Source organism: Neodiprion lecontei, chromosome 4 (assembly GCF_021901455.1).
Source record: "Neodiprion lecontei isolate iyNeoLeco1 chromosome 4, iyNeoLeco1.1, whole genome shotgun sequence".
NCBI lineage: Eukaryota > Metazoa > Arthropoda > Insecta > Hymenoptera > Diprionidae > Neodiprion > Neodiprion lecontei.
Genome location: NC_060263.1, coordinates 39,276,729 through 39,303,385, shown reverse-complemented (window position 1 = coordinate 39,303,385; position 26,657 = coordinate 39,276,729). Strand labels below are relative to the sequence as shown.

The following is a 26,657-nucleotide window of genomic DNA, read 5'->3' as shown; positions in this document are numbered from 1 at the left end:
TAAAAATTGACAAGACGAATTAACGACAGTGTGAGAATGTTGTACCAAAATTTTGCTTACAACGCTGCTTACAATCGATTTCTAAAAGCCGATGGCCTCTAATTGTGTTCACAGAAAACCGGAAAAGACATCCAGAACATCGTAGGATGAACAGCTAAAAAAACACGTAAAAATTTTGTGTCACTTTAATCTATGCGTGATTGATTTCTCTCACTTAATCACAGTGATGTGGGGATCAAATAAGTTAGGGTTTGACTAAATCTAGGGCATTTGAAAATGTGTCAAAATTTGTCAACAAAAAATCAAAGCCTTCCTTTATTCCGAGTTTATTTATTTTTTTTTTTCTCTTCGTAAAAATCTTTGTTTCTGAAACGATTTGTTGGAGCTTGGTCTCGTTAATTTCACCCTCCAAACTCTCGAAAAGATACATTGAAACTGGCGTCTTGACTAGAGTACTGGAGCCAGTTTTTGACAGCTTTCTAATTGTTGAGTTGATTAGATGACGCGAATGGCGCAAAAGCCTTTGATATACATACAGTAGTAAACTTCGTATTAATATTCCTTGATTAGTTTATTTTTAGCTACATTGTTATCATACACAGCTATGTTTTCTTATTTTATCTCTGTACTTAGTGTACATCACATGATACCTAACGTCAAACATACGCGTTTTCATTCGCAATATACATACTTGTAGGTTGCAGAATCGTGAGTGCAGATATGCACAAATATAGCTATGGGACGGTAATGGAAAAAATGAATTAGAATATATGTAATATGTATAAATCAACCGTTGAATTTATGAGATACATTCTAGTTTAGGAACGTAATAATAATAATTAATATAAAGGTATACGATAACTTAAGAGTAAACCAAATAACTATTTTATTAAGATGCAAAAAAAATTTCCAAACTATCTGCAGCTAAGAAATATTTCGTTACAGATAAAAATGCTAGGCGTGTAAAATCGGAGCTTAACTGCAACAAACTTGCTTCCAGAATTATAGAAACGATTTCCCGTAAAATGTTGGGTGAGTGATTTTAAAAGTTGGCATAAAATTAACTAGGCTGCCGCTTATTCGCATTGTAATACAATCCTTTTTATGTTATCAAGTTCTGTTACACATGAAAAAAATATTATACGAAAGAATTTCGTTGAATGAAAGCCTAATGACTAATGATTTAGCTTTCGAGATACAACCATGCGTAAATACTCCTCTATGGTTCACTTACAAGAGCAACTTAAAAGAGCAAAGCTACAATTACAAGCTTATACCAATATTTGTAATTATAACATTTAGTAAATTTATGCTATATTCATAAGAATAGTAATATTCATGTGTAATTGTATTTTAAATTCATCGCTTACTTCGCTCCATATCTATTACTATTATTATTACTGTATGTACGGTGACTAGCTAATACTAACAAAATAAGTACGCGAAAAATACTGTCGAGCAGAAAATATTATTAAGGTACGTGTTCAGAGAAAAGTTGTAATCAATTTTTTTGAAATTAATAAGTTCTATTTGAAACACCTGTAAGCATAAGGTATACTTATATGACAATATTAGTTGTGATGCGATAGTATATTGTGATATGTTAGACAGCAATTTCACACAGCGGGAACCAAAATATTGGTGTGACCAAAGCGCTTAGTGTTACATTTTTTATAACCACGGTTCTCAATACCCAAAACACGCGTAATTCTAAAACTAATTAATTCATTACTCATACCGTGATTACGTGCATTACTTTCATTTATCATTTTTCTCTACAATTTAAGAGGAATCACGCGGAGACTTGATCGTCGTAAAATATATTTATTTTAAGTACATCGCAGTTATGTAGATACAATAATCTTTATATATATATTTACTTTTTTCATATACATACGAAAGCACTCTTAACTGTATCCCTTAAAGTACAATATATAACGTAAAATTAAAGTACCATTGCATAAATATATGTATATTCAAATATCCATCAAGCATTTATATATTGTATATAGTAGATTAAATCACGTGACAATTAGTCGCGAAAACAATTTGCAATCAAGGCTTTGATTCATGGTTAAAAATTTTCAAATTAGTATATTCATTTAGGCATTCGATGCATCCGGACAAGGAAATATTCGTTACGAATGCGAAGTAATTCAATAATATTATGGGAATACATTATTCAAGTTAAAAAGTAACAACAATTGTCTTTCAACGACATCTTATTGCAAGTAATCGGTAAAACGAAACAGTCGATTGCGCCTGCGCCGAATCCACGTGTTTCATTGGTTCGTTGTTTAAAATACTAGCGATTGGAATCGGACCGACCAATGAGAACCGAGTAATTTGGCGCGAGACATAAATTTACTAGGTATTACATCATTTTACCAAAACCTGATATCCGCAGATAGCGAAAATCGTAGTTCGCTCGTATCGGGTGAATCGATTGCGAATAATCGGTCGAGCAATGCACTTATATCACAGTTTTCACACGTAATTACTCTGCTTTCAGAAATATTATATATGCTCGACGATAATCATCATACATGCTAAATTATATATCTTATATTTCGTATAATTTTAATATACATATGTATATATATATGTATAATGTAATTATATTAATTATGCTCGGGTTTGGGGCCTGCGGAGTATCGCGCGTTTAGTTTACCGCTTGTTACGATTCTTCATCGTGAAACGTCTCCAGAAGTTTCCTGGCTTCTTCGAAGCCGGCGTTCCACCTCCGTGGCCATCGTAGGTGTAACTGCACTCATCGTCCGCGTCTTGACCCTGAGGTTCCCTCGTAGGAGAACCACCGTGCCCAGAATCACGGTCCACGTCATTTCCCCCCTTCTCAACACCTGCGCAGGATAAAAATAAAAAATTGTTTCAACCGCTCTTTGTGAAAAAACGTTTGTACATACATACAAGGTGTGTCTACTTCACTTCATCCTGCATAAATAAATAAATTCATGCACTTTATCAGCACGTTTGCAGATTTGCAAAACTCTAAAGTGGAAATTTTCTAGATATAGTAATGGAAAATTTAATGGAATAGCTCCACCGGTTAAAGGTGAACCTGACACAAAAGTTGTACGGAACTTAATCTTTTTCTTAATCTGACACAGAAATCTGGTTTACAATAAAAATTGCGGTCTCTGTGACCTCTTGAATCGAGGTCTACTGAACTAGCGTCAAAAATAGCGACCACGATTCACCCGTATAACCGTGCAATCAGTTTACTGATTATTTCTACATTTTCATGCCTCAGTTCCGCATCATTATAGGTATACACTTGCCAAGTTTCTATCAAATTGACTTTCGCATACGTAACTTCGGATCCATGAATTTCCATAATGAACCAAAAAATCCAAACGTATTGGAGATAATAAAAATGTTGACTAAATCAAAGATTATTTTTCATAAAAAATAAATCATCCTTTTAGAAAGTTGTAGGTCTCTATTATTGACAATTGGTTAGAATAATATAATGAATTTGGTTTTCTCACCTCCACCGCCTCTGAGCATGTCGAGAAAATTGCTCTCGGCGTTGCCGCGATTTCGTCCCTGTTTTTGAGACGGTGTGCCAAAGCTTAGGCTCTGTATATTTATCTCAGCCTTGAGCTGTTCAGGAGGAATGTCATCGACCCTGAATTCATTGGGATCCTCGACGAACGCTTGTTGAAGATCGCGCATTATCTTCTTCCGGATGGTTTTCTTCATCGACAAGTGTCTCTCGAGGTGTTTAACGTCACTCTCCGTCAGGGTTTTGCTGTTATCGCGACGCCGTGATTTCTTCTTCTTATTATTCTTCGGACTTTCCTCGTCGCCCGAAGTCGAGCTAACGGAAACGGCGCTGTCGTGTCCCGGAGCTTTTTCCTCGGCCGGTGTTCTCCCGTTCTCCCATTTACTACCGAACCCGAATATGTCCCGTAGGTGAGGAATGTTCCGGTCGGTTGTCTGTTGCCTCGCCATGTCTTATTCACCGTCCCGTTCTCCCCTCTTTTGCGGTAACGATCGACGAGAAACCGTAAATATCCACCGGTGTTTATCCAAGGCTGGATTACTTCCAAGGACGATCTTATTCTGCAACAGAGAGTAATTAAATTTACCTAGCAATTAGCTTGTTTAATAATTAAATCATAAACTGTTAAAACATATATCATGGAACAATGCTAAATTCCGTAGCGCGAAAGGGAGAAACATGGAAAGATTGTACAATATTCTTTATACCAATAAACAACCGCGACGTTTGAAACCCGAATGGTTGGTCAGACGGCTTGAAATACGGTACGTTACTACCAGTTTTTTATCCTCTCTTTCTTATCCTCATCAACTCTCTTTGGTTTCATGTTTGTCAGCGTATTTCAAAGCATGAAAATCACTTTTACGTGATTCTACCGATCGAACGGCTTGCAGATATATTCACGATTGAATTTTTGAAATTAAGATTTTATTATAAATTGTTGGTCCTGCATGTATTCAGATATAAAATACGTATGTATGTACATGGTGTCTCACTTTTAATCGTACAGTTGAATGCTGATTTTAAGTGAAAATCATGCGTAAGAAAAGATTGTCGCCTAAAATATTTCTCGTGAACGATGCCACTCGCGATCCAATTGTCTCCTAAAATCATCATACTGCGGGCTGCAGAGTTTCAGCGTTATTTTGGTGCTTTAATTAAATATCGCACACCCGGTATATGAAACGAGAGATGAATGCCAGAGGTTTTTTCGTTATTTACGACGATCGTCCTTGATAAATGCGCCTACGCAACTCTATATTGTCCAACTTTGAATAGGCAAGGGCATTATAAGCGATATCAGGTTTTAACAGCTGCAGTAGAAGTTAATAAAAAGTATATAAAATAATGGCGGGGAATCATCGCCGGATGAAGCATAACATAAAATGGCGATGTTATTTTTCGTATAACAATATCAAAGGTACTCCGAGAGAAATTACTAATCCTTATCCATTTTAATTTTCTGTCATAAGCGAAAAATATTATTCTGGATACAGAATGAAAGTGAATTTTGTAAATGTATCCAAAAAATCAGTAGTACGTGCGATTACTATTCTCTTTGATCATAGTCATTCGTATGATATATTGTTGTAACTATTGCGATAATTCGATGTTAAGGCCTTAATTTGACTGAAAAAAATGTTGTACTAAACTAATCAAATAGATTTAATATCGTAATAATCAGACAACTATGATTACGTGAATGCAATAGTTATTTGTACATTTTTTTTTTTTATGTTTTGTAATGTCAATAATATTCCATCCATTATTATAACAACATGAATTATTAACTACAGTTTTCTAGTAACTATGACAAATGAAATTTTTCTCAGTATGGATACAAGTGTTCGCGGCACGTTGATTGGATTGCATCGAGCCTGTATGAAATGAGTGCCTTTTGCCCGGTCACAAGCAGGTCGGAGATAAACGATCTCAACGCGTTTCGTTGCGCAAACAAGTCCTGCCGATGCGATGGTGTGTATAGGATATATTATAACCTATGATCGTGAGTGCCGATGAAGTGTTATATCACTCTCTTTGTCGCCGACTATGAACGCGCGCTGCTTTGTCAGCTGCCCGTGAGCTGAGATAGTCGAGAGGAGGTTCACGGCGGCAGCATCATCAGCAAACAGCTCTCAGCGTCTTAGTCGCGTCGTCCGCCGAGTCAAAAAACAGGTATATAGCCATAAGTATAATAAAAGTTGTAAGGTGAGTCGATTAAACGCTACATAACCAGTCGGTTAGGCAATCCTCCGCAGCCGCGTTAATATCATCGTCATATATACCCTCGATTCTTCAAAAATTGCTTCGGTACGTACGGTAACGTTCATTAATGACGTGGGCTTCCGGCTAACTTGTTTTCGGTCCGAAACAAAATCCGAGTTCGATTCTATACGAATTATGTGAAAATGACTCCCAATCTCTCATGTCGGCTGCATCGCCAGTCATTGTCACATAATTCGTATAGAATCGAACTCGCATTTTGTTTCGGACCGAAAACAAGTTAGCCGAAAGATTAAGGCGTTAATGATTTCACTGTACAGTGAGATTCATTAATACCTTAACCTTCCGGTTAACATGTTTTTCGGTCCGAAACAAAATGAAAGTTCGTAAAAATGACTCCCAATATCTCATGTCGCCTGCATTGCCAGTCATTGTCACATAATTCGTATAGAATCGAACTCGCATTTTGTTACGGACCGAAAACATGTAACCGGAAGGTTAAGGTATTAATGAATCTTACTGTACAGTGAAACACCTTAATCTTTCGGCTAACTTGTTTTCGGTCCGAAACAAAATGCGAGTTCGATTCTATACGAATGATGTGATAATGACTGGCGATGCAGCCGACATGAGAGATTGGGAGTCATTGTCACATAATTCGTATAGAATCGAGCTCGCATTTTGTTTCGGACCGAAAACAAGTTAGTCAGAAGCCCAAGGCATTTAATGAATATTACCGTACGTCTTTCAATGTATGATGATGATGTACTCGCATCTTTTTCAGAACTAGTTTGTCCCGGAACAAAGACTTGTTCCTGCAGTTGTCTCATGAACTCAACAAACAAAAATGGCCTCTTCATTTGTAGCACTTTCGCGTCGAGAAGAATTTGGCCGAAAACAATTCTTCTTTTAGGCACTACTGAAAATAGTCGAAGCTTCGAGCGATGCCTGCACGAACTCAACTGTACGTACGTATGTATAGTTAGGGCGAAACGGAGTATGAAACGGCCGTGAAAATAAAATGTCTTTTTTCACCCGGGAATCGTCGGCCGTGTTTAAACGAAGAAGGTCCAGGCTTCCAGAGTCCCAGAGATCGTCTCATGGAACGCAACGCGGCGTTTCGGCGTATCTTGAATTTAAATTTCTTCCTTTCCATTGTCCCGATCCGAGAGGGCAATGTGCATAACATAACAGCCAGCCGAATGCGTTTTGTCTTCTCCCTTTTTTTCTCTCCGACCTCTTTCTTTCTCCGGCTCTCTAAAACGAAACCTGCATAAACTAGAAACAGGAATCTTCTAGACGCTCCAAATTTAGAGATATATCACTTTGAATCCGGGGCCTACGAGTTGATTCTAACGACACTGTTTTTCGGACTCGATAAGTTGGCCATTTTGCCGGCTAACGAATTATAATTAACCGTTGCAATTGCTCGGGTAAAAGTGCGCAGAGCCATTTTAATCTCCAGCGTGGTAGAAAACCTTCACTTGTACTTATATGTAAATAAGTGTAGAAAGTGTCGTTATTTTCAATATTTCAAGAAAGTTCTGCATCGGTTTTAATAGTAACGAAAGTCGACCTCATCATATATTATTATAAGCGCAGAGATTCGCGCTGATCCTCACTTTCAATTTTCCTTTTTGGATTTATTATCTTTGACTTCTTACAGCGGCCTATGTATACCTTTATGCATTATATACACCGTGCAATCTATAAACTTGGAACACATACACATACCTACCTTATACAACTCGATCCGTATAACCGCGGAGAGTGAACGCACTGACCTCGAATTCGTTCGCGAGGACAGATCGATCGATTACGTAGAACAACCAATTTCGTTTATAAATATCATGATCTCGGGGCAACAATCGAATGCGTCAACTAATGCAACGATGTTTGCAATTTTTTTTATTTTCATTTCGGTTATGACGGTCACGATTTATCACAGCAGTTCACTCATACGCTGGCTATTCAAATATACGGTGATCTGGTTCGTATTTTGTACCTTTCACGGCTAAACGCGCATTCATAGTATAGAACCAATCATCTTCAGCTTCTGAATCAGATCAGTCGTAGTTTGACTGTTAGATCCTTTTATTATGCGCAGTCTCAAATTGTTTAAAGAGGACTCGGATATTTCAATCTTATAAATACATGCCGAAAAAGAGAGGAAATGAAATTGAAAATCTGCTGTATAATAGACAAGAGTCACATTAATTTTTTCTATTCATTTCCAGTTTTGAATTATATCAATCCGAACGCTTATTCGCTCGGATGGTTAAGATGAAATACAGAAACAGTAATATGATTCGAAGAAAACTTGTTCTAGGTATAAAATATATACATATTATGTAGTACCAAAAAACTTGAATAAAAACTCAGTTGACGATGCGGTTACCCGCAGCATCCATATTTCATCTCTTTCACCTTTAGCAGGCGCATTTGTAGCGAATCAAAAACGAAGCACAAACGCATTTCATAAACAGAGAGAGAAAAAAATTAAAATCAACTTTGATGGCCTGAAATTTTTTTTAACTTTACGATTCTATAACCCGATCAGTGAAATTAATATTTTACCAATAAGGCGATACACGTAACCGCAATCGCAAATTCACATCTCATCTGAATCTCACTTTAGGAATGAATAAAAAGAAATACATTACATGAATGTTCACGCATTCGTGTTATTTTATATAAATACACATAAGAAATGAAGTTGAAAAGTTTCGAAGGATTCATCGAATCTTTGTATAATACCACACTTCGATTTATGAACTAATTTTTGTTTATGAAAAAATTGCAAAATCTTCGCACTTCTTTTACGTATAATATAATACAAGATTCAGCGATACACGAGGTGACTGCGATTTGAAGCTGTGAAACTGTAGCTACATGAGTTGTACCTACATGCATCATGCACGTTCTAATAATATCCTGCACGCGTGGGATTACAAACCGTCAGCTTTTACCATTTATACCTGTAATGCAAGCTAAAATGGCGGTGCAACAAAACGAACAACTGGCGGCTCGGTTAGTCGGGACGAATCTGTACCGACTACCAAGTCCAACTGTAACACTATATTGCCATGCCATATGGAATATCCTTCATCGTTTTGAGACGGAATCGAGAGACTCTATAATTTTTAACCCAAGTACACATTTTAAACTGAGAAAAACTTCGAAAGTTACAGTTACTCAAAAATTCTAGTGTAAAAATGGGTATAGTTACGGTGAATTTCAAGAAAATTTGGTACCGGTAAATCAATATTTAGTGTGATTACAATTGTCAATATTATATTTTCTGATTATTGGAAGATTAAATTTCTTTCTTTTTCATAGTCGACTACATTCTTCGGGTTAAATAAGACCTTAACATCATTTTGTCGTTGCACCAACAACAAATTATCCCCATCGTTACAAGAACGTATAGTACGAATGACCCAGATAAAAAAGGGATACAAACACACGACTAATATCAGATTTTATGGTTTCATCTACAAAATTAACTTTCATCTTGTACCAAGAACGGTACTTTTCGGTTATGATAAAAAATGAAAATAGTTATAAGGACTGTACAGTAACTTGTACAGGTGGAGATCTCTCTCGATGCATAATGGAGAATACGGGGTCGTTATAAACGCGGATCTGCGTCTACTGGATCACGATCTCCTCTGTATATCGTACCTTGGTTAGTGCGGATGACGCATTGATAAGTTGTGGTTTACGTAGGCAGTTTCATAGACACAAGGAGCATTTATGTGGTTCGACTTTCACGATTTCATTATACTTACACACAGAATTACACTCACATACCTCCCACATTTATGCATTTATTTATATATTCGTTCTAAGTACTTGCAGGAAGAATTTGAAAACGCTATTTTCTATAACTGCAGCATCGTTTAATAGTAACGATTAGTCGGATGTGCGGTGAAGAACAGCAGACGCGTATTACAGCTTCTCTTCGTTACTTATTGAAACCGAAAACTTTGTTGCAGATTTCTAACACTTATACGGTTAACCCTTTTATTGCTACATGTAATTATCACGCACTGGACTTCGCAATGTCTAAACACTCGCATCCATCACATTTCGCAATTGTATTTACGCAGCAACCGCGAAAAACCGTGGCGAGAAAACTTCGAAGATTGCAGTTGACAATAAAACTCAGACACGGTGGTTTCGTATCCTCCGCCTGCAATGCGGCGATATTTGAAAGGTTCACCGAATCCCCGTATCCACAGAATAAAATACGTAAGTAGGTAAAATAATGTAGGTATATAATTTTGGCCACGGCTCGTTTGACACTCCGGAGATGCCGCGGTTACGGTTCCGATTCCGATTGCAATTAAGATTACAACACTCCGCACCACGTTTGTTATACGACTTGACTGTGCTGTTATAACAAATCTTTCGTAAATACTCACCCTGCAATATCAATCATTCACAGCTGTATTAAACTTGAGCGTTCAACGAAGCTCATCCGAGAGCTGCGAACTAAATCAATTACGTACCGCTAAAATATTTCCAGTTTCGTCGAGAGCGTGAACCATTGCATAAGGCAACGCCAATGAACGCGTGCGTGCAAGCACGTACGGTTAGAAATTTCGCAAGCTAAATTCTCGGCTTGCAGGCCTTCTTGGAAGTTCAAACCATGCGTAAACAATCCTTGCCATCGATATGTTCGGCTTGAAGTAGCACCTGACAATTCGGGAGTGACGGAAGAAATCTTAGAGCCAAAACAAAACCGGAAGTGTGCGCGTCAGCGGCGGCCATGTTTGTTTTGTTCCAGCAGCGTTTGAATTATATACCGTTGTAAAATCGTGTCGTGACGTTCTTTTCTTGTAACAATTTGTCTCCAATAATTGGAGTGCGTCGAAGATGCTGTTGATGTTATAGTTAAGCTCCCACGATCTCAACGGAACAGCTATTATTATGTAATTCGAGGCTTAACTGCGGGCTACTACTCGACTCACCGAAATCACTGGACCAAAAAGTGTTTTACAGTAGCTATACCCAACCACCCACCCGTACAGTCACCCCCCTTCTTTTTCCTCCTGCAAGTAACGAGCACCGCCGCGAACTCCCGCGGACCGAAGCGAACCGGAGACCCTAGTCAGGACTCGACTTCGAGACTTTCACTCCTCTTACATTGCAGTACCCTTGCGATATTCGCAGGTTGGTCCGAACGATGTGGAGCACCTCAACAGCCTGCATGCAAAACAATATCGACGATCATCCGTTCGTTTGCTCGCTAGCTAGAGAATTACCGAGGCCTGTTAAGACCGAGGTTGAAAGAGACTTAAGCATAAATGCTGCAACATTAGCGCAGAACTGGCGTCGTTCCGTTAAGAGAGAAAGAGAAACGAACAAACAAATTAAAAACAACCTCATTATTACGAAGTTACAATCTCTCCACCGGATCTGATTTTGTCATTAAAAATTACACCATTTCTTTCTTTTTCTCTTCTGTCGTCAGGATTGAGCCTATTCATTTACATACATACGTTTAACTCACTTGCAATTAAATATACAGGCATGCAAAGTTACTTCGTATATACATATATTCCATCATCGAGAGGTCGCGTAGAAAAACTTGGTTTTTTGGAGTCTCATTAAAATGATTGATGTAAACATTTCACAAAAAGTAAAAAAATATATTCAAACTTAAATTCTACCATACGTACCGTCGATGATTTATATCGCGAATTGATAATTCTATGCTAATAGTGTGTTACATTATACTTACACACGTTATTGCAATGCAAAGTACAACGTACTTGTATGCAAACATAACCGACGCCGATGCGTATTATGATCATTGCGAACGTACGTATTATGCGTACTGAGAAGACAAGAACTAATTACCGTGTGTACATAAGTACTCGTAGAGCCGCAGGTATAAGGTAGGTACAGTTGTACGAATGAAAGCAGCGATCCACCCCCCACCCCCTATCTCCTTACGTAATTATCGCGGTATAAGGTACGTATTTCCATAGCGGATTGTTCATTCGCCGTTTCACACTTTCTTAAAATAAATCAAGATGGGAACTGATACAATGCTGCTGCCGCCGTGTAATTACTGATTATTTCCCGTTTTAACTACATTGCAGTCACGATTGCTTTACTTAAGTTTGTTTTGCCGCGGAACTTTTACGGTACTGCAGTTATAGTTCAGTCTGATTCAGTAAAGCATATTATTCTCATCATTCATGAATTCATTTATTTATATTCACAGATGAACAGAATACACTCGTGTAACAAGGTTATGTGACTTATTGAATTATACGTTTGTCGGGCATTTACGGATACACGGAAATCGTGACGACTTTCGCAGTGTCGTCTGCATCTTAGTGTGGAAAATATTCCGATATCGATGTCCTTTTATTTATCCAAGCACAATCACCCACATCGAGATTGACTGTTATACGCAGTTGCAGGGATCGTTTTGTCCAACCGAGTCTGCAGGGCGTGCAATGCTTTAGTTCGATTTTCGATATCAGTGAAGCATTTTGTCGCTGTTTGCCGGATGCGATATAAATTGCGTGTCGCGTTTTGCGTCTAGACTTTGTCGGCCGATTGTAGAGACGTCTGTTTCTCCCTTTCTCCATTTCTCTCTCAATATTGTGAATTGTCTCGTATGCAATTTCTACACAACGTATGACAAAATAATTTTTATAAAAGTTAAAGTTTATTACATTACACGCTATTTTGCGGATTTATATTTACGATTTGGCGTCATTGCGTGTGGATATTTCTGGTTAGATGAAGTCACGGTATAAACCGAAACGTCACATGCACGAGGAGAAATATTGTTAGCATGTTACGTAAACAATTGTCGTATCCAACAGCAGAAAATAAATGACCGCGGGTTTTATACCATGTATGTAATACTCATACGACATACGACGACGATAATCTCGCTTTGCTACCATTTTGCTACCGCATCGAGGATCGAGTATCAATTAAAAACAAAATGGCGCCGTTTAAGAACGCCTGTACAGAGAGATAAAAGGAGAAATCCGAATTTTGTGAATAGTACAAACTCTTCTTATCGAAAACTGCTGTAAGTAAGCTGAAATTGTGATTTCTTATACGATATCAGAGTTTAGCAAACGGTGAAGATAACTAAACTAACTATAAAGTATGGATTTCTCTTCAGGCATACTGTATTTTTTTGTTTTTTTTTTCTAGGAAAAGGTCTAAGCGATTTACTTGCACTTCTCGCGTGCTCGCTACCGATCATCGAGCAAAAATTTATATAGTTACACGAAACGATAAGCGAGCAGGCTTTCCTTCCAAAGTGGATAAAAAATTTATACATCACCTCCGATATATTTCGGGTGATCGAATATATAGCTGCCCTTGCTTTTGAAATCAATATATTGTACATCGTGAATTTCTGTATTCTGGGGAAAAAATTTACTTTCACTGCAAATAAATTATTAAGTGTCGCTTACACCTATGGTTACTCAAACACTATGGTTACGACTTGAACAGAATTCTGGGAGAAAATTTAACAATTCAGAAATAGACTTCAATCCTAGTCTTAACAAAAAACGATGGAGGATGTGGTAGAAATTCTTGAAGCACCTTAAAGTAATAGTAAAACAATATGTGATACATGAACGGGGTCTCATAGACCCCAGAGTTTTTTCAATCATTCTTCATTTTACTTGCGCAAACAACCCTGATTCAAGCACGGTGGTTTGAAAATTGTACGTAAGTCGGTTCTCGGGTCAACTGGACCCCGTTTCAGCGACCAGGGTTAAAACTAGGCTAGCAGTAGAACCGGGAGACTTGAACGAGCTGAAGGAAACGATGCAAAGTACATGATACGGAGGGGAAGAGTTCACACTTGAGATAACGAGATGGACGAGGAGGCGGATAGCGGCTGCAGGTCTCCTCGTATTATAGTTTAATAATCACTCTATACGCTACGTCGAGCAGAAACTCACCGCGAGCTGTAGTCACGTAAGAGTAAAAGAAAAGTGTCGATTATAGGTTTTCAGCGACAAATTTATAGTCGGCAGAAAGCTCAAGTAAGAATAATACAAGAGAAAGAGGTAATACAGTCAGAGGGACAGGTAAGAAAACAATCGCTGGTTTCTTTTATCTTATCGAAGCGCGCAAAGAGCGGAATTATATTCGCGGGTATATATCGAGCGGCAATATAACGAGCGGTCTTCTAGTCTTCGTGCACTGCTTTCAACGGGGTGTGTAATACTGTACCTAATTGGTCAGGAATTATACGGAACAAAGAGAAGGAGCGCGAAACTCCGCGGATTAAATAGGCCGGAGTATTTACAAAAAAATTGCTAATGCTCTTAAAATTGTTGGCGAGAAAATTAGCTTTAGCGTTATATGTACCTATGTAATAAACCCGATACCCGCCACTCAACACGTTTAAATAATTTTCACGACGTTAAATTCAAGCGCACTTTTGTACTTACAGGACAAAATTGATATCCGGTGAAAAAAAAAGCGCATGTTCGATATTTTATTCAAATCAAGAAGGTAAACTTTCGTCGTTTCATCCTCGCTGATTACTGATTAATTCATTTCAATCTTCGGAACTACATGTTTTTTTATTTTTTTTATACAGTATTCATGAAATGTATTCGTGTTATCTATCATACTAATTAAACGTGTCAGAGAAATCATCGCTCAAATTTTATAGCGATGTTGAATACTACGCAGCAATTATTACAGTTGGAATTAAAATATCGCGACATCTTCACCAATACGCGACTTTTCGATTATCCAGAAGAGACGAAGAATCTAAATGTAATCTTGGTCTATTCGATTATATCCTATGCGCGGTCTAATGTGAGTATAAGTTCTTTCAGAGGAGAGAAACTTCCCCAGAGATAGACGGAATGATTTTTTTTTTATTTTATTTTTTTTTTTTGTTCGCCAAGTGACCTCAATGCGCGCTAGGTATACATATAATGTTGTCAGCGTCGGGCAGTTTTATATAAAAATGTGTAACGCGCGATGTAATCTCGCAGAATGCAAGAGAGAACCGGCTCTCCTGCTATACGTTTATTATTCGATAATGGTCTGGCACAATTTTTTATTTTATTCTTTTTCTTATCTCATCACACTTTTTCTGCTGTCATCATCTTGTCCATTAGTGACTGAGAAATTTGTCAGATTGTGAACGGTACTGGCCCTTGAATATTTTTTTTCCCCTTCAAAATTATGGGAATTATTCAATAATTCTCTAACTTTTTGCCAATTTGATGTACAATGTAAGTGTTTTAAAATTGCGTTGGAATGAAATAATTTCGGGTCTTTGCTGTAAAAAAATTTGGTCATTTTTTTTTTTTTGTTTTTGATTTCTGGATGTATAAAATAAAAATTGCGTAGTCGACTAAACGAGAGAAGAATTTCCACCGTCAGTTTCAATGACTTTCTCTCTCTCTCTCTTTCTCTCTCTTTAACGATAAGTAGATGTACCACATAATGATAGTTATAGTACTCCAGTATTGCAACGTGCCATTTTACCGTCGTAAACTCGTCACATGAATCTTATGGCCAAGAGACAGTGCAGTTGCATGTATATAATTCCAAAATGCGAGAGCGGGAGGTTTGAGCTCTATATAACTAGCCTAGCGTAATTTCAAACTGTCCGAGGAAGCTTAAAGGCGGAAAGCATCTTCTCTTTTTCGCCTGAGCGCGTACTTCGTCAAGTTAATGTAACGTACTTACATTATAACTCGTATGTACGTACGTATGGATGTCCTTAAATCCGTATTTTTCTCGCAATTTTTTTATTTCTTTTTGACACTTACCTGGTCTTATCTCCGTTAAAAAATCGTAGCTGCAAATAACTTGGGTAATAAATTTTTGTCTCCATTGTGTTATATAAGTTTTCAGGCTTTTTATACGGTGTTTCACTTCAAGATCGTCAAAGACTATAACAGTAAGTGATACGATCTTAACAATGATCATTAACTTTCTAAACTATATTTATTTTTTATTCTCTTGTTTTTAAGTTTTAGTTGAAAAAAAATAAATAAGAGTCGAGCTTATTACACGCGTTCGCTTATATATATAACTTCTTGCAAGTTTTCTGAACTCGAAAATCGATTCCGCAGAACGTAAAATTGTCGAGAATGTAATTTTAGTTTTATAACGATCTATTTAGGGGACCATAATTGTCGAGCAGTTTCAGTTCAGTTGCTGATCACTCAAAGTTGGCTGCCTACTGCGGCAGGTGACGGGTACCGCAATTCGATCGTGTAAATTGAAAATTTATAGCTCATCGAAGCGGTTAATTAAAAAAATAAAATCAACTACAATCCTTTGTAGCGATAGATTTCACGCAGCACGGTATCGATCGGCTCAGCTTCCTCCGTTGCACAAATATAAAATAAACTTTGTAATCCGGTGCATTAAAAATGGCCGGCGTTTATCACCGGAAAGAAATTTCATGCATATATCCGACGCTTGTGAAATTTCTGTCCTGAACTTAACGCTGAATATTTTCGTTGTGGTTCCAAAGTACAGACGCGTGATTGTGAGCCATCTGTATAGCCGTGTGCATATGTACATACATCGGGTTAAACACAACGTGAAAATATATGCGTGGAAGTCTCTAATGTGTCCACATGAATGGTGCACGCATGGCATGTTACAAAGAAACATCTCTCGGCTGTACCTTACAGGTACATAACATACCTATACCGTCTCAACGGATAAAAAGAACCGTTGCGAAATCACAAGATGACGATTTTGTCATCGTTATTGTCGTTTTGTTGCGTTTAGATGCATAAGTCAATATCACATGTCGTACACAGAAGAACGCGCGTCGATGTTGAAGCATTGAATACCATCAGGCTAGGCCCCAAGAACGCGCAACGATTGTAATACAGGTTACACAGCTGTGCATGGTGTACAACTTGGGATGATTGTGAGATAATTCAGTCAGAATGGACTCGGGCGGAGCGTGAATTATGTTACACAGCGCCATCAACTCACCATTGGAAGTTACATGTTGCATGAAATAGTTTCTAAACTTCTTGTTGGTGAATTTTCTACCTCGGCCTTGCTTCTCGGGTTGTCACGAGCGTCGAGGCAAGCATTGTATAATTGTCGCGAGAAACCTGGGTACGTAGAGATTTCATTACCAATAGAGCGGAACGTGGCATGGTTATTATACAACGAAATCACATAGTACACCTATCGGGTATAAGTTACGACGTCCAAACGTGACCAACTGAACCGAGCCTCTTCCGGCAGATTTGAGCTTTCGGAAGCTCCGTATTTCACTCCGGTCTAACTCATCAGCATAAGTCACGAGGAATAAGGAAACGCGTCGATTCGGAGCCGAATGACTTGCTTCTTCCAATTACCGTTCCGCTCTTACGTAAACGCGCACGCGATCTTCAGGGATCCTAACAAGATAGGAAAGTACTTTAGAACAGTGCATGGAAGGTCGTGTTCGAGCAAGGAAGTCGACTGGCGACTGCTTCGTGTGGAATAAAAACAGACCGCATATTGGTTCCCGTCTAATTACAAGAATTGCAAATTGTTTTATTGCCGAGGTAATTTGGCGCCGTAATTATTATCAGACATTATACCCATAAAGTGAGGAATCGCTTGGTAATGTATTCCCCGGACGTGGATCCTCCTGATGAACCTTGATCCTTGAACCATGCGTAACGGCACGGAATTGGGATGGCAGTGTGGCAATGGCAATTATTTCACGTCGTGTATTATACAGAGTGTATATCGCGTTATAAATCGTTCCACCTGACGAGAGGCGAAGCGTCTCTTGACAAAAAAAAAAAGGTTTTTTTCTTCATTGTGTAGGTATACCTTCGTTTTTTGATCTATGATCGGTTGGCTGGTGTATAAACTCGACGGTGCATTGACAGAGACAACAAGTCCGAAACTCTAACCAACAAGCGACTCGCTTATATGATGTCGATTCAGATTACGATTTGACTATTGCTGACAATAGATGCGGTCGTCTCATTGCGAGCTACGGTAATTGGTAGGTACATACATACTTAGAACGATTATACATAAGACAGTTTAGTGACCCGAGTGAAGTTGCTCACCGATGCACGTCGCTTATTGTCTATGTATGTACGAGTAACTTTGCCGTGGTGTCCTAAGAATTGAATTGGTTTAATGTTTCAGGATTTCCCACGAGAAATGTGATCACTTGAAGTTCTTCTTCTTCCTCTTCTTCTCAGCGCTATCGCGGCATTGCGAGAAGGAACAAGTAGCAATTCGACTTGAATGCAATCCATTTCCGACAGCTAGGAGAAACTTCATCGCTGATTGACCGACGGAACTGTGGATATTACTTGGTCAAAGTCTACTCTGCTGCACCTGCTAACGAGCCTGGATACCTACACTGAAATCTGAGAAGAGGAGTCGATCCCTCGTTGTTTTACGTTGACATTGGACGCTGTGTGGACCGTTAGACAACCTGGGCTCAAAACGCGAAGACCGACTCCCGTTGTAGCAGCACCCGACTTTCATCTCCAGCGACCCCGTGGTCGAAGCGCTGCAATCCATACATCAGAAGCCACTGCTACATTCTTAGTGGTATACCGTGCACATGCATGGTGCTCGTAACGCCGAGGAGTAGGAGCAAGCCACCGGGTACGGTTAAGCCCATTACACAATGTGACGTGAACGTAGGGAATATGAGAATACTATAGTACATGTATTGATAGAAATGGTACAAGACCCGAGAGTCTTGTTGCAGTTGCGAACAATCAACTTGCTCGCATCTAACGTAGTTTCAAGGAGTACGTACTCGCGACGTCGCCATGGTAGCCGCCAATCGAACATTTGCTTTCAGACGAATCGTTATTCCGTCTAAATTTATCAAGATATGTAAAGGTAAAAAATCTCAAGTAAAATTGAAGAAAGAAATAATTAGTTCGACGAACGATCCAAACTTCATCCACATCTATATGGGTCGACAACGAAAAGAACCTCTGGGTTTTCTCAGCGGCTGCAGCGAACGATATCGATAAGAGGACTGTATACATGTCGATATGTGAATGGATATGGACTTAAAGATGATAGATATGTATACTGTGTATAGATATATAGCAACACGGGCACGGGTAAGCGGATAAGTAGAGTGTATTTGGCGTGGGTGTTACGAAACGATTTCGTTACCCAAGATCTCGTGTCCGGCGCGGCTCGGTTTCTCTTTGTTCCGCTGGCTTGTTTCTGAATATTTTATACACTTTAGACGATCTAGCCTCTGCAGAGCTTCCCGCTTCAGCTTGGCTCCGCCATCCTCCTCCTCCTCCTCCTCCTCCGACTCCTTCTTTATTCTTCCTTTTCCTAAGCTGCCTGCCTGCCTCCATCGACCTGACTTCTTCGTCCAGCCGCAAGTGACGTTACGAGTCACTGTTCACGGTAGGAATACACCTACATGGCGATTGTATACATAGGTGTATGTGGATAAGAAACGGACCAGTTGGTCTCCACGAAAAGAATCGATCTTTAAAATTACACCTTAACGATGTGTAATGGATCTCAACATTTACCCCATATTTTCGACTTGTTTTGAACCTTTATTTATTGTGGTCGTAGGAAGACACCGAGACCATAAACGTGGCACGAAGTACCATTTTCGTCTACTGGTCAAATCGACCGTAAAACGGGATGATGGAAGGGTACTATTGACGAAAGTATCGACCATTCTGAAACAAATGTCAGACAATCAGTGTAATATTGTTTTTTTCTTTTCTTTAATTTGTTACTTGTTGCCAGCGTGAAAGTTTTGGGCAAAACCCTTTCAATGGAAGCATCCATTCGTATACTTGATGAAATTTCCACATAGGAAATGGTTTTTAGGACCGTTGTGACAGTGAAAAGAAGCAGTTTGTCACAAGATTGACAAAAAAGAATCTCCTGGTTTTTCGATTCAAGTTCTTTGGGAATGATTGGCAGATTACTGAGAGCACCGATCTTCCTGCAACTGCGCTATACTTTCAAATAAATTTTATCGTTTAACTGACATTTGGAAGCCTGCTTACAATACAAATTGCATGAGTCACTCGAAATTGACCACTCTGCAGGTTCCACGTACCTACCCACCAATACCTATACCTACTGTTACATGTTCTGCACGCCTGTGCCTTTCATCGTAGCGGCTTCATACTTGTTGAAGGAATTAATCAGCATTCACGGTTCGCACAACCCAACAAAAACAACGTAACAAAAGCAACAACAATGACGACGATCTCGGGTGAATCACGAATAAAGTAAGCGAAGTAAGCGATCGTCATGACGTATTCGTCAATCATTACTGTCACGTCATACTTCAGTGTAATAATAATACCGTCATGTCACTCGATGTATTCCGAGAAAAAGCTCCGAATCGCGCTTTTTTTTTTACCAGGATGACATCCTCGTGAATGGTATCGAAATTATTCGCTGCTTGTACAAATTACAGAAGGTTGTTACTCTTTTCTGAGGACTCAGAGACCCTGACGATTGGAATCAGGCCAACGTTCAGCTCTGGAAACTTTACGACAATTACCTAGCAATTTTGATACTGAAAACTCGTAACAGGTACGTTAATTATCGACGTGATTACGGTCGATGACCGATTATGTATATACGGTCCACGGTTGATTGAATTGGAACTAAGTTCCCACCCGATAAAAGGGCCGCAAGGTGATTTGAATAACATATCCACATCGTCCACCATTAGTAAAAATGGCCTCAGTTATAACTAATCCCGTGATCGAGCATCGACCACAAAAATAGGTGTAGATGAGCCTGGAGGGTTTTCCCCTAAGTGCCGATTGTCAAATGAACGTGAACCTTATCGGGTGTATTTCCCGACTCTGCGCAAGGTCAGGTAATAACTTCATTGCTCGAGGCGACGTTGCGTCTAGGACCGGGGCTGGTTAGTTACAAGTTGTATCGATATACAGGTACCAACAGGCTCGTAGGCAAGCTGATTCGCGGGTTCTGAGTTCGAGCTGGAACTCCAACGACCAAGGTGATCCGGTGTGAAAGCGAGAGGCCAAAGCCAGATGAGAGGAGAGGGAGAGATAGAGAGAGAGAGAGAGAGAGAGAAAGAGAAAAAGAGAGAGAGAGAGAGGAAAACAAAGAAGGAGAGGACCGTGGTGGTCGATGACGCCGTCTTCGTGGGAGCAGAGCATGATATTTTACAGAGTCAACTCCAGCTCCAGCTCCAGCTTCTCTCCCGGAGACCACTCGACGCGTGTGGAACATTCAAATTCGCGGTTCCACCTACTCCAGAACCGGAAGTTGACCCCAAAGGCACTCCGTCATTCGTTTGGCCTCGGGCATTCTCCCCGACGAAGAGGGGCTGCGGTTCGCAACCCCGAAGGTTTTCCTTATACGGCATGGTTTCACTGGTGTACGCACAAACACGCTTCACGGTCTTGCTGTGAAGCATGCGGAGAGGCCGCCCGGTTTTAGGGAGAGTAACGTGTCAAGGGGTTGGAATACGACGCAAGCCTTGGTACGAGGATGGGAATTTAAAAAGCCTGCGATCGATGCGGAATTTAATTGAAGAGGAATCGGCATGGCTGTATCCGTTTGAAAAATATCCAGGAGTGTCGCGATCTGCGCCAATGATGGTGGACACCAATTGTGCAACACCTCTACTTGTATAAATTAATTATAATTATAAGAAGTAATTGTATAGAAATGGATCTGAACAAATTCGAATAACACGGTCTATAAGATATCATTATTAATTTAAGGAAAGGTTTTACAGTTAAAACGTTTAAATTGATTCGATATATTATATTACATTATATTTTTAATTAGATTCTAACGTTCTTGGAATGATTTTGCTCGCTGAACAGATGCAATTCAGCCGTATTATAACCCTTAGAATTACATGTGCACAGTCTTATTCGCAATTCCGCTATCACTATTCCGGATCTGGCATTTTTAATCTCGATTACTTAATACCGGATTTGAAATTTCCTGAAACCACTTTGCAATCTCGAAGACTGCGTCTTCAGGCGTGCTAAAATTCATAAGACCCCAGACAAACGGTGTCTGGAACCCTTTAGAAAGCTCGATAAATTCGTTCTGAGAGGTAGCAATTTATTTGGAAAAATCGTCTGTCCTTATTAGTCCTGACAAATTTTATGGCCAGGTAATACGTCAATAAAATCTGATGAAAGTTGGGGATCAAGCAACGACTATCAAGCTTTAAGGGCCACGGGTCACGGGCCAATTGCTAAGAGGGTCGCGGTTAATCGATATCAAAGGGTAAGAAATTGTGCGGAATAATTGAACGAAGTGAAGTAGCGAAGACGAGAAATCTCGTCGTAATAAGGCAATTTGGAAAGAAGAGACGGAAGAAAAATGGAATATTTTTCTGCATAACGTTCCGAAAAAAATCCCAAACTTATGGAAAGTCTTGCATGGTTTTTGGAAAATATAAACAATTTTTCCAATCAACTTCCAATATCGTCGAATTATTGCATAGAAATTTTCGCTTTTGGCTGGTTATCAATTTGTGCGATTTGACATTGATTGCGTGAATGCAGCGAAGTTTCTGGCCAAAAAAAGAAGCCTCATCGATTCTTTGCGAAAATCAATCGATTACGGATCGATGTATATTTATTCAGCGAGGTAGCGACGGTGATTTGTTCATCATTTTAATATCGGATGTAATATTAGCACATGCAATTACCGAAATTTTTGTAACCCGTGCCGATTTTTTTCGCCACTGTAATATCGTAAAATTGCGAAAGTAGTATACAAGAGAAATAAAAATCGTCTCACGTGATCGCGATCAGCGAAAAACGATCATGAAATCCCGGAACGAAGAGGGCCGCAAAAAACTGTCGGTTCATCAAACAAATCCGTTTCTCGTCTTCATGGCGTTACTGAGCCGTCGAAAACGGAACCTGACCAAGTCAAAACTACGCAAAATGGCAAACAACCAGTGGCGTCGTATGTCGGGGAAGAAAAGATACCGATATATACTGAAGGCGAGACAAGAAGCCCGTAAACGAGCCGCCAAAAGGAAGAGACGCTGAGAATAAACGTCGAAAGAAAAGCTGAGTGCGCATAAGTGAAAATTAAGGAAAAAAACTTTCCCTTTCCCTCGCCCCGTTTTCAATCTTATTGAGATCCGAGTGACTGCACAATCATCTACATCTGTTTATTTATTCATTTACATTACCTAATTTTTTGCTACATAGATTTATATTTAAACAAAGTTCTTGTTTTTACCTCCACGTTTCTTCCTTCTCGTCCATTCGAAATCAAACTTATACACGTAATAATTATGCGTGCAAATTTTATCGTTACATTGATAATTGCAGTGCGTCATAAATTTTACTTTTTTTTTTTATCGTTTATTCCGATATATCAACGAATACAAATTATGTAAAGTTGAGTCGCTGCTACTTTGGTACTTTTTTTTTTTCTTCTTCATATCGGTATATAATAACACTTGTATAAATATTTACCGATATTATTAGCATGTACCTACCGGGCGTTTTAGACTTGACAAGATGTATATGTACAAATACACGTACACATATACCTAAACTACAGGAAAAATCTCCGATGTATTGTATTGTACGCCTGTTTTAAATTATTGTGTATTGTATTTTTTCGTTTAATAATAATAAGAATAGTAATAATAATGTACTCCCGTTCTTAAACTGAAAGTCTTCAACTTATTCCCGATTACGTTATTAATTGTTTCACTCATTTTTATGTTTTTTTAAGTACTTTTAATTACTTATCCAAGGTATAATATCGACGCTTTAATTTATCGTGACATTTATAGGCGTATATACACATATATATAATATATATGCGTTCTTACAATATTTGTACAACTTTGGTGCACCTGACTCAATTGAATATCGGGGTCATTAGGGCGGTTTGAGTAACATAAGATATTACAAATTTACAATTCTATGGAAAAGTTATAGAATTATTTTATAGAAATATAGCATTTATTGTTTCTAATTCGCACCTTGTATTGTGCATAAATATAAGCCGTAAACAATCGATTCACGCACAAAAATTGCGTGTTCACGAGTGACTCGTCATACAAATAATACGAATAAAATGAATTCAGGTAACGTTATGTACCTACAATATGCATATGAATTCATTATTTGCATACAAGGCGTCGATAAATTATAAATTATCCCGAGATAATATATCGCGGATATACTTTACACAGAAATTGAATTACGCATGAGTTAACAATCGATTTATACCCAACTCACACAGCAATTTTTAAATCTTTCAATTAATTCCTGCGGGTATATTACAGGATTCTGGTTTAGGTGATCAATTACAAATTTCACTTCACGCTCGATTCCTTGCTTATAATTATTCATGCACCGTGATCGGCTCTGCTGATTGGTTTTAAAACTATTAAATGAAGTAACACGTAGTTTAATTATCGTTATTAAAAACCCTGTTTTCGTTTTTCATCATGTTTCATAATTCTTTTAAATAATTTTAGCTAGCCTGAAATTAAATCTCGTTGAAAATTTGTAATATCCTTAATTCTATACGAGCATTTCCTTGGACGCGATGCCGTTATATAACCGTTCTATCGAAATATTCATCGTCTCTTCAAGATAGATGATGATAATCGCGACCCTATAATAACAGCGATGAAATAATTGTTTTAACTATAATTCGAGATCTTGAGAACAACGCGGCTGAATGCGTGTCAAGGATGTGAAGACCCTGGAGTACGGTCTTCGGCTGAATCAAGTAATACGAAATCGAACCATTGTTCGATCGTTATCCTTCTCCGATCACCGTCGCTGATCCATAATTTCAATCAATAATTATTTAATCGATCGATTAAACGCGGACGGTAACTGCGAGAGAAAAATTAGTCGCGTTCAACTATGAACTTGAACTTTTATTTCCCATCTGCCGATCGCTCGATCCCGCATTGAGTATTAAACGAGCAGACATCGATCTTCTCGGAGGTTCATTAGCATGCGAATAGACGATTTGACGAAAACTCCGGTTTAGGAAACCCTGGATCACTTCGATCAGATTTCTATTACGATCAAAAATACGCCTCGAGCCAACGTGATTTTTATCACTTATTATTACACAGATTGCGAGTGTATTGATATTCGATATCGCTGGTTAGTTACAAAGCGCGGATGTCTGTTTTCAAGGCGAAAATATTTTATACTTCATCGGACTGTACGCCGCAGACCCAGCCAAGCTAATTACCGCGAACCGATCCATTCTCTCAATAACAAGTCTTATAAGCCAGACTATAAACGGATATTGGAGCGGTTCTTTCTCATCCGGTACTTTTAGCCACACAAAAGAGCGTCGAGTAAGCTTTGGGTCGTGACTTTTGGAGAGTAACTATAAAAGATGAATCGATCCTTTGCTAAGCTTTCTTCAAACATTAATGCCATGAAAAGTAGGATTCTTTATTTATAAAACGCAGTGTAATTTTTGTCCGGAAAAAGCAGCCAAATCGACTTTCTCTGTTTCTTTATTTTAAAGATACACCGAATGCAGGTTGACATTTTTTTTTTCTATCGTACCTCGTTGTGTAAGAAGAATCCGTAAGCAAGTCGGATACATTCATTTCACGTTTGTCGAAGCCACAAGTTAAATTATTCCACGTATAAGCCTCGATATGTAGGTATATTTGAAAAACTGAATAAAATAAAATTTTACACTCCTCCGTATCTTCTCTGTTAATTAAATTAGTGAACAACTAAAGTTAGATCACCGTTTAGCGTAAAGCGTTCCCAAAGATTTTTCACGCCTACAATAAAGCCAATTGACCATCCACGTATTATATACCTGAAAAGGAAGATGCTTCTATAGCTGAAAATCGCAAAAGGTTAATTACCAATTTTGCAACTATAATTCCGGAAACGAAAATGTTACTCGTGTAAAGTATAACAAGACATCAAACCGTCAAATAAATTAATTCGCCGCTGTAACAGCCGGCCGTATGACGACTAATTAGCAAAGATGATCGCGGTTCCCACACTTTTTCTCGAGATCTCATCTTTATTTCGTTTCTATCCTGTTACCAAATACTCGAATATCAGTATGTATGTATATACAAGTATATATATTATTATTATATATATATATATATTTATATGTATGCACTATAATAGGACTCACCAGCAACAAAGGGACGGTGTTTCGAATTTTGGCATGGCCGAATATCCGGACGTGGTCTTCAGTTCCGGTAAGTTTAGTTCAGACAGTAGGCGGTAAGAAACTGGATTTAAAAACAGGATAACACGTCCCTGTCACTGGCAACAATTAACAGTCTGCACCAATTGCTTCTCCACAATAAATATATTAAGTATATATATATATATTATAACGATATAGAAAAACAAAACTTAACGATTTTCAATAAAGAGTTATCGTTTTTTTTTTATCTATAATTTTTCTTAAAAAATAAGCACCAAATTATGGGTTCGAAAGAAAAAAAAAGGGTATACTTCTAAAGACTTCTTTCCTCCGAAATCGTGTGGTAACAAACAATCTCTCTCTCTGAACCTCTCGATGAACGAATCGCGGATTATTATATCCTTACGTGTGTTTGAAAGGCCGCGTTTCGAACGAAAGTTCGCGGGAAGAACGGCAGCGGGATCGGAGACGCGGTACCGCGAGCAGTTCAAGAACGACTAGCTCGCAGACGTGAGTGACGACCATGTCCTCCTCCCCTTAGGTCCGCCTGCTCCACGGTCTCTTGGATCGACTCTCTTCGCCGTTCCGAGGAACGTTTCTCAACCGAGCTATTCGCCGCTATTCGCCGCTACTCGCCATTCGCAAGTCACCTGGTGCGGAGCGGCTTCTCGCGCTGTGAACTTAGGTTCACCAAAGTTCACGCAGACTTGGGTATTTTTTATTTCAATTTTTTCTTTTTCTTTTTATCTCA

At 38.7% G+C, this 26,657-nt stretch overlaps 1 protein-coding gene and 1 long non-coding RNA gene across 3 annotated transcripts; one reads left to right on the top strand and one right to left on the bottom strand.

Moving 5' to 3' along the window:
• Positions 1-267: 267 nt before the first annotated feature.
• Positions 268-26,436, bottom strand: LOC107221522. Of its 2 annotated transcripts, none has more exons than XM_046738353.1 (3): positions 26,313-26,436; positions 3,510-4,086; positions 268-2,861 (listed from the first exon to the last, which is right to left on the bottom strand). In XM_046738353.1, exons 2-3 carry the CDS (start codon positions 3,973-3,975, stop codon positions 2,668-2,670), a joined length of 660 nt encoding a protein of 219 aa, XP_046594309.1. In that variant the 5' UTR covers positions 3,976-4,086; positions 26,313-26,436; the 3' UTR covers positions 268-2,667. The 2 variants fall into 2 exon arrangements, with proteins under 2 accessions (XP_046594309.1, XP_015516013.1); XM_015660527.2 differs by lacking the exon at positions 26,313-26,436 and adding an exon at positions 25,889-26,144.
• LOC124294165 lies at positions 17,193-20,048 on the top strand. The gene is made up of 3 exons (XR_006904060.1): positions 17,193-17,301; positions 17,570-17,753; positions 17,903-20,048. It is a non-coding gene; the product is annotated as an uncharacterized LOC124294165 (long non-coding RNA).
• Positions 26,437-26,657: the final 221 nt, after the last annotated feature.

What these genes read in the sequence shown, in the direction of transcription:
- LOC107221522 (XM_046738353.1), bottom strand. Translation starts at nt 3,975, where the DNA reads ATGGCGAGGCAACAGACAACCGACCGGAACATTCCTCACCTACGGGAC. An exon ending in CATGCTCAGAGGCGGTGGAG is followed by an intron (nt 2,862 to 3,509) that starts GTGAGAAAACCA and finishes TATCCTGCGCAG; the next exon opens with GTGTTGAGAAGGGGGGAAAT.